The sequence below is a fragment of the Limulus polyphemus genome, unplaced genomic scaffold (assembly GCF_000517525.1).
Source record: "Limulus polyphemus unplaced genomic scaffold, Limulus_polyphemus-2.1.2 Scaffold517, whole genome shotgun sequence".
In the NCBI taxonomy this organism is placed as follows: domain Eukaryota; kingdom Metazoa; phylum Arthropoda; class Merostomata; order Xiphosura; family Limulidae; genus Limulus; species Limulus polyphemus.
In genome coordinates, this window is record NW_013666127.1 from 73,976 (window position 1) to 86,476 (window position 12,501).

General features: G+C 34.6%; 1 protein-coding gene across 6 annotated transcripts in view; it reads left to right on the top strand.

Annotated features, from left to right (window-relative positions):
• Window positions 1-12,501, top strand: part of LOC106458794 — an 82,906-nt gene that overhangs the window by 27,624 nt on the left and 42,781 nt on the right. For all 6 annotated transcript variants that reach the window (XR_002610442.1, XM_022385138.1, XM_022385134.1 and 3 more), the window contains one exon: window positions 4,984-5,101. Coding sequence is in view for 5 of the 6 variants with exons in the window: in XM_022385138.1 (XP_022240846.1) it covers window positions 4,984-5,101 (118 nt within the window). In the remaining variant the exon portion in view is untranslated. The remainder of the gene's footprint in view (window positions 1-4,983; window positions 5,102-12,501) is intronic.

Sequence of the window (12,501 nt, forward strand, 5' to 3'; positions counted from 1 at the left end):
TATGTGACATGAGCCGTTAGAAATTCATCCAAGATAGTCATTAACTTTCCAACGGGAACGATGTTGTTACTCAGAGTGACATTGACAGTTATCTGTTCAAAAACACAATGTTATACAATATGCCATAAAATAGGGATGATGACATGCTAAGACAAAATGTGTCACACTAGTGAAAATTCAGGATTTTTTTATATATTTCCTTGTAGAATTAAGAACTTAAAACTTGTATAATATTAAGATATGGATTATTAGCTAAGATTTTATGCTATTCTAATTGGTATAACATAAAAAAATTAGTCTAATTAAATTTTGAATGTAAGACACTAAAACCTTGTGTCATGGGCAGTAAAGGGTACCCAGGGAGAGAAGGTTATCAAACTATCATATATCCACTTCTTTTGTATCTCTCCTTCACTTCTTGCTATTATGTCTGCTCAGATTGGTTCCACATAGTCCTGAACATCCCTCTTCCCACACCTCATCTAAACTTGCATATGTTCATAGATCCTGCTCTGTCTGAATGATGTGTGGTTGTGGACACTTGCTTCCTTTACTTACCATCATCTTCTGTCTCACCTGTCTGGTAATCTTATTATAATTCATTCAGGCAATTCTATTGTTTCTTTCATCTGTCAAGGAGGCACTTGCTCTCAGTACCTTTTTTTTTTTTCTGACTATTGACTTTCTCTTTTGACCCCGTATTTGGTTATTGGCCTGTCATAGTTTGGGAACTTTCACCTTTGTAGAAGATCAGTTGTCTTATCTATATTAGATCCATCCCATGGACTGGTCTCTACATCCTCTGGTATTTTAGTGTACTTGTTCCCACTTTTGGAATATTCTCATTGATGCCATTGTGACTCCTCTCACTGCCAAGTTTCCACTTTCTTAATCATCATACCAAGCCTCTGCAGCTCTGGCTGTGGATGGTCTGAGTCAGGATTGATCCATTCTCTTTCTATATTTTTTGTCAATGACTTTCTTTCTCTTCTTTAACCACTCTCTTTTTCTTTCTCTGCCTTGTACGGACTTCTGCAGGGTCTTTCTTATCAAATAGCTTCCTCATTTGTTTGCTTTCTGGACTGAAATCCCTGTTTAGTTCTCAAGGCTTCCATGTTTCCCCTATTTTAATTTTTAAACATTAATTTCCTGTACCATCTTTAACTAATGATATGTTTTCTTTACACTTGTCAGAGACATTGTACTGAAGTTTTTTCTTGGACATCTTCACTTTTTCCTTAGTTACAGTTGATTTTATTCCCAAACTGCTCCTTTCTACTCAAGACTTGGGCTGCCAAGAAGGACGATCAGTTGTTTTTTCGATATTCCCCAATCCATTTCTTCTCTGTTTGATTGTTCTAACTTCAATTGCCTCCTTTGTCCTGTCAAAACAGCTCATTCTATTTTTGTGTGTGCCTCTTCCTCTCATAACTTATCTCCTTCCACTTTGAATGATTGTGTTAAATGATTCACCTGGGTAGTTGATTCTTTTTTGGGTTGTGATACTATTTGTTTTTTTGTGTCACTTCTTATCAAGTTTACAACCTGATTACTTCTTTTGCCTCTAACCATCAATGACCCCAGTATGAGATCTTACAGGCAGGTGTGTGAATGGCCTTTGACATCTTGTGTTGCATTATGTACAACACATTGTAGTTTCATCTGCCTCTGTTTGTCATATTCTTCCAGTTGCCATTCTCCAATCTTCAGAGAGGCACAGAAAAGAGTTTTTCAGTATTATTTTATTGAAGCTTTCACAACCATATTATTGTTTCCATATATTTATATTTAGAGATGATGGAACTTGACTGTGTTGCCATACAGGGAAAATTTCTCACTCCCTTAATCGTCATCAGGTAAGGGATAACAGACAGTATTAAGCCCATTTGTCTCTGCTCAGTGCCACCTTTGACAGTATATTTACCTCTCAAACAAACAAACAAAAAAACAACAACAGTACCAGGTGTGACCCTACTCCTACTCCTGTTTAGCACCTGTTGTACATATTCATGATAACTCATTGCACCATTTATTAGTGTGTGCTTTATATATATATATGGGATGATTCCTGTTCAATCTAAGTATCTCTCCATCATTCTTCCCCATGCATATTCCTCCCTCCCATTATCTTGTAGTTGAGTAAAGGGAACCCTTGCTTCCCCAATCCTAATTCACTGGAGAGGTCAGTATGTAGTGTTCCATTTAAGGGAATGTAATGACTTTAATACTACTTGTATGAAACTGGAGAGATGCCTCAATTGATCAAAAGTAGGGCTTGGGTGTTTACCTGGAAATGTAGTACAGGATACCCCCTACACTAAGAACTAGACCAACACTGAGTCTTACATTTTCTTTTGGTTGCAGGTTTTGGATGATTTGTCCCTGCACCTTCTTGTTCTGGTAAGTATATCTCAAATATTGTATACCTTGACTTAGTGCCCAAGCTACATTACTAGTACATACTCTGATGATCCTCCAAAATATACAGGCCAGTTGAGCAGTTCTTGCATTCTGCTCATCCATGCAACACTTTATCACCGTGCAGGATGTTCTTTTGACTGTACCTTTTGTTCTGCCACTTCTGTTGTGTGAAGAGTATTCCTTGCATGATATGAATGTTTCCCAGCAAGTGATGTTCCACTTATTATTAAAAAGGAGCTCATCTTTTAATTTCATTATCTACACTTGTACTCCCACCATCTTATCAATGTGGACTTCTAGCTGTTCTGTAGAAATGTGAATAGCATATTTTGAAGTTAATATTTTCTTCACCTGAAAATGTATTTCTGGAAGATACTCATCTCTTTACAGAACCTCCCACACATCCGTCTTACTTCAAGTGTTTCTTTTGCTTTGTCTAGAATATGTCTTTGTTAATACATGAGGTGCTTTTGGGGTTAGTTGTGCATAAAGGATGCATCAACTTCATTGAAGAAATTTAATGGTCATCTCACACAACCAGAAATTCTGTCGGACAAACAAATACTGCAAAATTTAGTGACTGAGGTTGACCTTTGACAACCAAATTATTGCACATTTCAAAGCTGTACATACTGCCTTGTATGAGCATTTCAATGTTAAACTAGGGAGATGAAATGGAATGTAAGTAGTGCAAGAATATTATTAACTATGTAATAATTTCCATGTTATTGTCATGTTTGTATTGAACAGCTCTGAGGCACACACTTCATATTACGAGTCCTTACTGGCATAGAAACTTCCAAAGACACTACTTCTAGTTGTGCATGCTGTACTACAAGGCTCAATTTACAGCCTGCCTTCCAAGGTACTTGTAATAGTGTGTGGAAGTTCCCCAGTCGTGTGCACACCATGGAAGAAATCTCCACATTAGTAATATCCCTAATTAAAATCCAATGTGATATGTGTGATAGTTAAACTGATCACAATTGACAATTGTTCCATTTATGATAAGTTTTCTTGGGTGAAAGTTAACAGTTCCATTGGAGGGGTAGAAGAATTATCAGTGTCTTTTAGTTGAAATACTTTGGAGTTTTTGAGAAGAAATGTTTCTAATATTGAGGTAAAACAAATACATGGACTTTTTCTGTCTACAGAAAGTTGAGTTTGTTTTGGTGTGAAATAATTGCTACTGTGGCAAATCTGTGTTACAATAGTGACTAACATAAGCCTTGTGTTAATCACTGTATTATAAGAGTTTTATGATAGGAGTGGATGCAACATTCATGAAAATATGAACAAGAAAAAGAACATTTACTTGCAGGATTTTTCAGATGTAAACAAAGCCTTATTCACTGTGTACAGTTGGCATAATATACCCCTTTTAGTGTATTACTTACAATAATAGGGAAGTAAATTCTCTGAACACTGATACACAACTTCAGCAAGTTTTTGCATCATTTTCACTATAATATTTTTAAGGGTTTCTGTTAGTGATTCCATTACTGTATCCCACTATTTTACCTGAGTTGGTTTATTTATGGTAATTATTTAAATTCTAAAAAACAAAATAGAACTTTTTCCAAGTAATGTAGGATGAAGTTTTATGATGAGGTATGAGTGAATATACAACATTGTGTCAATGATATAACAATGAAATTATTAAAGGCATTACAAATATAAGCACTCTGTTTATGTTCTCATCTGCTACTGTTGCTATGTGATTGTCTGAGTGAACACTGTGAAAATTTGGAACAGGTTTAGGATGAAAAACTTTTACTTATGGATGGACAACCTTTCTTTATGCAGGACAACCAAAGTCTGGTTGGTGGTTATCCAAAGGACAACCATTCAAAATGTCTTAATGTTGTTCACTGTTATTCCTAGTGGTGGAAAGCTATAGTCTAATGCAGGTTGTATCATAAACTGGTTAAGTACATGTGAACAGTAATCTTTATCAGTGGTTCAAGGTAATAGCTATCAGATCTGTGAAGAGGTGTTTATATGTCTGAATATACTTACAGGTAAGGAATATATTAATGTTTGAGATGCTGTCTTAGTTTTGAAATTATAGGTTTGGAAGTAGTGATGAAGCTTTACTGATACACTAGGTTTGAGATGGTGGTGGTGGTGGTGGTGATCATAAATTAGAATTTTTGAAATTGTTGGATTAAAGTGAAGATTTAATTTTACTGATGTATTGGTTATTTAAATGATTCAGCATTGTAACCTTGAACTGTGGTTTGAGTTAGCTATATTACACATGTTAAATGTGATAGAAGGCAAATGAATATATTGTTTCATAAAAATTATTCTATAAGGCTATTTAACTTCGTAGTATATATAGTTGTAATATTACAACACTTGTGAACAAAGTATATGCCATTAGTTAGTAATTAGAAGATAAGGTAAGTGAAAACATATTAAAATGAATGCATTAGAGTTGATGATTAATAAATTTATCAGAATTATGCACCTGGAGAGAGAGTTATTTTGTTGTAGCTGTACTAAATTTGAAGGTGGAACATGAACACTGTTTAGATGTACATGTGAATATTTTTGTAGGGTCAAGATTTAATAACAGAATATGATGAAGATGATGACCATTATATGGAGAGTATACAAGATGCTTTGAGTTGTTACTCATATTCTAGTTATTCTCACAGAAGAGTCTCGTTAGAAGGTAAGAACATATTTTTCAATGCTTCCAATTAAATTCTGAACTGAAAAAACAGCTTCGGTAATTAAAAAATTATTATAATATTCATATAAAGGAAATGTTTATTTTGTGCAGCAATTATGTTTTCATCGTAAAACTATGTCACAAAATATATATAGTGTTCTTTTTTTCTTTTTTTTTGAAATGAATAATGTACATTGTAGACATTGGTTAATTAAATTATTTGTTATATTGTTGTTCTACACGAAATTATTTCAGACTTGAAAGAATTACTAATTTTATTACAAATAGACAGAAAACTAAGGAACCAAAATTGAATATAATTGGATGTATTTGGGATAGTCATATTTAAGCTTAACTGATAATAACATTTTTGCAGTGTATATAACTAAAGTTAACCTAATTTATTTCTAGTGTAGTCTTGTGTTCTATTATTGGGTAGGATCTTTTAAATTATTTGTTAAAAATAATGTCTAGTCTGCTGCAACAATATTTGCTGCAGACTATGTCCACTGAGAGGCCTAACTTCACAAACATACTCTCTAACAAAAGCTCTGAAAGTTCTGTACATCTAACTAACAAGATAGCTTCAGAATGATTTCACTTATAGATTTATAAGAAACATGCTGACTAAGTTACTTTCTAGCTCACTATATGACACTAAGCTGAATAACTCATTAAATCACTGCCTTTTTTTTATATACAATCTAGTTTTCTGTGTAATACAAGAAGCTTTCAGATTTTACAAAGGTATTAACTTTAATGAAATTTTGCATCATCATGACAAGATCTCTCTTGTAAACAAACGTCTAGATTAAAATATTTACTCTGACTACCTGCTACAATCTTTTTTAGTAGGTAACTTCATTCTCTTCATATATCATTCCAAAAATAAAACTAGTGGATAAAATTGTTTAAATTTGACAAGAACATTCCTAAAAGTATTTAATTTCAGAAAAATAAAACATCTAATTTTGATTTTTTTCTACTATTTCTAATAAAAAAAAAGTATTTGAAGTAGTTATTTGCACTTGCACTTTGAATAATTCACCTGCAAGGTCATTTTTATATGAAGTATAAAAATACTATTTTTTATCTTACTATTTTCACATTTCATTTGTATGATCTCTAGAACCTCATAAATGAATATCAAAAGTTTCTTTAAGGTAAAATATATATTTTCCATTTTCTCTAGTATATTACTAACTCTATCTGTTATCATAAACATACAGTGCAATTATGTATGTGCTCATCAACACTCCTCCCTTTCATCCTTGGTCTCGCATCTTACACTATTCTACAAGAGTTCACAGTGGATGGTGATGACTAGCTGCCTTCCCTCTAGTATTTCACTGTTAAAATAGAGATGGCTAATGAGATAGCCCTTGTGTAGATTTGCTCAAATTTCAAACTAAACCAAACTTATACAGATTCCACCTGCTCCCATTCCTGTTTCACATCCTCCCTCTTCCACCCCATTGCCTGTTCTCTACCGGGTCTTGGTGACTAACCATCAAATTACTCACTACTGCCATCAATGGTACCAGTGACTATATCATAGGTTGTGACAAGGTCAAAGCACGTTTGGCCAAGTTCGTGCATCTATGGAACAATTTCACTTTGTATCCTTGGGTGCTTCAAATGTTCTGCGAATTTTATCACTTCACCTTCCTTATCTTCTCATTACTTTCCCTTCTCCTTGGGATCCAGTTTTGTGCCAGCATCTCTCCAAAATGGCTTGGACTCTTCTCTACAAGAATGATATTGAAACCTGTCAGTCATCTTTCACTGAGGTTCTATTCAAGGTTGTTCATAGTTCCCTAGAAGACTGAGGACTGGCATCCTGTCATAGATCTTTCCAGTCTCAACTGTTTCATTGATCTTGCTTGTTTCACCACAGAGTCCTTCCTCACTTGTCATTGGGTGTTTACTCTTGGTCTTTAGATGACGATGGTGGACATCTCAGATGCTTACTTTCACATCATTTTTTCTCAACATCCAGACATTACCTTTGATTCTTCCACAAAGTTTGAGTTTATCAGTTCCATGCTATACCATTTGGTTTGGCTTTCATACCCTACGTATTTTGTCAGGTGGTCAGAGCTTTGCTTGACTCATTCATTCTCAAGGACTGCGCTTCCATCATTAAATGGATGACTGGCTGCTGTTACCCTCATCTCAAACATCTCGCAAGCACAAACAGTTACTTCTTCAAGAGGTGGCTTGTCAAGCTGGAGAAGTCTTTTTTCATTTCAACACAGTATGTCATTCACTTGGGAGTGTTTTTCAACTCCTATATCAATCAGACCCAGCCTTCTATTCAGTTGAGATCAATGGAACTATTAGTTCTCAAAGCACAGTCCTCTCCTTCTCTTACTGCACATGAGGTTCTTTTTCTTTTGGGGACTTGGACTTTCATGGAAGCCTTCACTTCCTTGGGTCGTGCTCACATGTGTGCCCTTCAGTGGGTGTTGTACAATCAGTGGAATCTTGCTTGGGATCCCTTGGACTCTGTTATCCTTCTCCCTCCCTCACTACACATCAATTTAGCATGGTGGCTCAACAGGGACACCACCACAACAGGCATTCCTCTTCCTTTTTCCTGTACCATGTTAATCTTTTTACAGATGCTTCACTGTTGGGTTGGAGAGCAATTATGGATTCCCAGATAATCATCAGTCATTGGTATTTGGTTGAGTCAGCTTTGCACATCAATCTTCTGGAGCTTCTTGCCCTTTGACGAGCTTTGGATCATCTAATACCTTGGTATGAGGGAAATTGGTCATGACATTCTGACCAATTTGTCCATTGTCTCTTGCATCAATCAACAACATTCATGTTTGCTTTGTTATCGAATGTTGGAACTTCTTTTGTAGGTCCATTCACATCTCACACACACACACACACACACATATACAAGTGTGTTATGTCCTGGGTACTCTGAATCTTTTTCCAGTTTTATTGTCTTGTCCCGACAAGATTTTTCCCACGGACTGGTCCCTAGATCCTCAGTGAAGGTACTCAACATCTGAACAATTTTCCACCTACCTCAATTCTAAGCTACTCTCTTTTTAGTCTCAGGTTCCACATTCTTTGACTTTGGTGATAGATGCTTTCAGTCAGGATTAGTCCAACCTCTACCTTTATACCTGTCATTTTGTTCATCTTCTTCCTTTATCTATTATCCAATTCAATCTGTGCCCAGTCCTTCTCATTGCACCTTTCTGGCCTGCTCAACCTTGGTTTCCAGTCCTTACCCTACTTCAGTCATCGTCTCTTTCCCTCTTCCTGCTTCAACAACCTCAGTCATCTGTGTGTCATCCTGCTGTCACCACACTCCGGCTTTACACATGGCATTTGTCTGGTCCTTTGTGAGGCTGTCTGGTCTCCCCACATGTGTAGCCTCCCCTTTTTCCAGTTTCATCCATTCTTTGACCTTACTGGTGTATCATTTACTGGTGATGTTGAAATCTGTTGACTAAGTCGTTGCTCTGAACAAAATTTTTTTTTTTAACAAATACATTTTTCACTGTTGGTCTCTGTGCCACAGTTACCTCTCTTCCTGTCCTGGTGTTCCTCATGTAGCTGAATTTTTTACTTGGCTGTTTCATAGTGGTTCTTCTGTGTCTTATCTAATACATTCTATTTTTCCCATTCCTGTCAAGTTTTTCTCTCCTGTTCTCTCCTCTTTGTTTTGCTTCTTTTGCCTCCTTCATCAACCTATGCCCCTTCCATATTGGGACCTCAGAGTCATTCTCCATTCCCTTACTCAACTTCTGTTCAAACCCTTGGCAACCTGTTCCTTATACCACTTTCCCTTGAAACCTCTTGTCTACTTGTGCTTACTTTTTTTAAGTATGTGTTTATAACCAATAGAAGAACACATTCCAATCTACGTATATTTGACAATCATTTGTAATTGGCTTGAAGAGCAAAGCCAGAATTTTACTAGTAATGTTGAAGTCTGTTGACTAAATTGTTGCTCTGAACAAAAATGAACATTTTTTTAGAGAGCTAACCAGGTTCAAAACATGCATTTTTAGGGGCCAATCCTATATCTCATTGTAAAATGTACTCTGTAATAGAAGTTATAAGAAAAATCACTGAATTAAATAGTAGATGTTATGTAAATTGAAAGGAAATTAAAGATATCAACATATCTCAATTTATTTTGTTGTAAACTCATATTTCATGAAAAAAATGTCAAACCATTTCCTTTTTTTTTCAGACCACTTAAATGATTTTTATTTCATATATGATCTTTAATTTCTCTAAAGCAGTGTATAACTAACTTTTTGTTTCCCTTTAAAGTAGTGTCCTTTCCTAATCAAAATGAATAATAAAAGAAAATCTATGCATCACTGCCAGTGTATTTTATTCTATTGTTCACCTTTAAAACAGTGCTCTTTCCTGATCAAAATAAATAATGATACACATAAATGATACACTGACTGAAAGGAAGGTTAAAGAACAATGCTCTATACATTGAGAAGACACCCATATGTTTTCAGACCGTACATTAGCAAAGGGTCGATAGTGAACAGAGCTTATATACACTATGTACTTGTTGGAGCTCTAAGGTTTGGGGATGATATACCAAGTGGCTTCCCATTAGTACTGCTCTGTGAATTAGCTCATTGTTTAGGGAGGCAACTGAAGAGTGCATGACAGAAGAGCGATTGGAAATTTGGAAGGTCCCATTACTTTCCAATAGGGGGGATTTGTCACTTGTTTGAATTGTGCATGTCACTGTTGGAGATGTCACAATAAGTGGAAAGTGGTAAACATGAATACACAGATATTTACAAACTAGCTAACTTATTGGACAGCTATGGAACATTTCATTTCATCATTTGACAGTCCCGTTATTTAAGAATATGCATAGTTCCAAGAAGTTACTTTAAAGTTAGTTGTGGCTTGACAAACATGATTGTTGATTGGTTAGATTGTTTCTGAATGAGGAAATTAGATATTTTAGGTTTTTCGAGTAAGAAAGATAATAATCACGAAGGTGGGCAATAGTTGTAGATAATGGGGAAGTGTATACATCTATACCGACAGTGAAAGCTAATCTTTCGTGATTTTACACAAATATCAAAAGTGACATAGTGTGTGGGACTTCTTGGTAAGAAAATAATACTGCCTGCAATTACTGGTCTCTCTTGGTACATCTTGTTTAGCATGCTCTTGAAAACTCCATTTACTACATCACCATTCAGTAGTTCCTAGAACTATCTATCCGGAAAGGAGTTCATCATCCAGACAAACCATCAACCACTTGCAAAAATTCAGAGGTGCAAGATTGACAGTGCAAGGACCACTGTAACTATGACTCTGTTAAGGTAGCTAAATGCCTCATCATCTAATTAGTGACGCGAATGAATGGATTAATGAGATTCCCACTGTCCCTATCTACTATCTAGTGAAACCAAAGCCAAGGAAACAGGCTTGTAGAAATCAGCAAGCAAATTTCACGTTGAAGCCAAAATTGTCAGATGTTAGGTTGTTTGCCAATTGTCAATTAACTCTTCCAACACAGGGTCGGTCAATTTGACCGAGTCACATGACCTTCTGTACTCGTTTAAAGTTGACATAAATTTAACACTTATAACTCTCTATATATTGGGTATATCTTCACGAAATTTGGCAGCCTTCAGTTAATATTACAATTCTTTCACATACAAAAAGTCATATTTCTTAGTGAAGTATGTTTAATAAAATAAAATAAAGTTTTGTCCATGAATATATTGAGTATTTGTTTTGAATAGTCTGTGTGCAAAGTAATTTTCATGTTAAAATTAAAAAATACTTTTCGTCATCTCAAAAATCTCAAATTTCCTTTGTGTAATCCCTAAAACCTCCTAAATGCATTTCAAACGTTTTTTTTTTCCACTAAATCCTTACAGTTTATATGTTACTTTCTCTACCCTAATCTCGAAACGGGATCGGTAAATTCGACTGACCTCGTAACCACCCCAAAAAATGTAAATAAACTTAATTTCACCTTTTCTTTCTAGTATGACTTAAAATTGTAACATGAAACTACATTCATTTATCCTAAGTAGCTCTAAGTTTGTAACATTATACATCTATTTATAATTAGATTTTATTGTTTTATTGCCCCTTGAACCGTGTCTAACTGCTATCCGCGCCATTATAAGTTGTAACTCACATGGGGGAATGTGCAACTCACGTTACGCTATCAAATTACGTAACTGACAAGCTGCTCGCATATGTGCTTCATGAACAATTTTAATTATATTATTATTATTATTACTTATTTTACCTGTTCCAGTCTTAAATAACTTAAAAAGATCCATACTTTTAATTATAGTTTATTTTATAATAATAAATAAAGAATAAATATGAAAAACAAGAAATAAACTACTTACCCAATCTTCTTTTTTCTTGCCCTCGATTGTCAAGTAGAGTTAAGCCTGATTTTTTTTCAGCGATTATAGTAAAGCACTTAACAATTTTTATTTACTTAAATAATACACCAAAGAATATAGACTAATAACATGCAAAAAGTAGACAAATTCACTTCTAAAAATTTTCCTGGCTTTCTAACTATGAGACAAGAGCCATTAGAAATTCATCCAAGCTAGTCATTAACTGTTAACTTTCCCATGGGAACAAAATTGTTACTATGAATGACATTGACGGTTATCTGTTCAAAACACAATGTTATACAAAATGCTATTTGATAGATGAAAACCTTGACTTTCTATTGGTTATAAATAATATATATAATGAAACGTAAGAGAGAATTATCAACCAATTGTGAAAGAAAGGATGTGACAGCTGGGTGTGGCAGGAGGGGTCTGATTTTCTCTTTGATAGCTCTGTAACTAAACAAAATTGAAGGCCATAAAAATTATGGTCTGTTTGAGCAATAATGATTTTATAGAGAGCATTTTTTGTTTAATTTCGTACATTTTTGAGGGTTGATGAATAAAATGGGGATGATGACATGCTAAGAAACAATTTGTCATGTGTGTTACACTAGTAGAAATTCAGGATTTTGTTATATAGTTCTTTTGGAATTAATAACTTAAAACTTTTATACTATTAAAATATGGATTAGTAATTAAGATTTTATGCTATTCCAATTGGTATAACATAAACAAAAAGTAGGTTAATTAAATTTTGAATGTAAGACACTAAAACCTTGTGTCATGTGCAGTAAAGGGTACCCGTGCCAATAGGGTTGATGTATTGATATCAGTCAACATATTGAGGACAAAGCACTAGAAAATTTTGTGATATTTATCTAGCTAAAGTAAGAAAATATTTCTTAAAATTAATTAAGGAAATAACTGATAGTTAAAAATTCAATTTTTAATAAACAACACAATTCTATGACTATGACTCTCTTAAGGTAGCCAAATGCCTCGTCATCT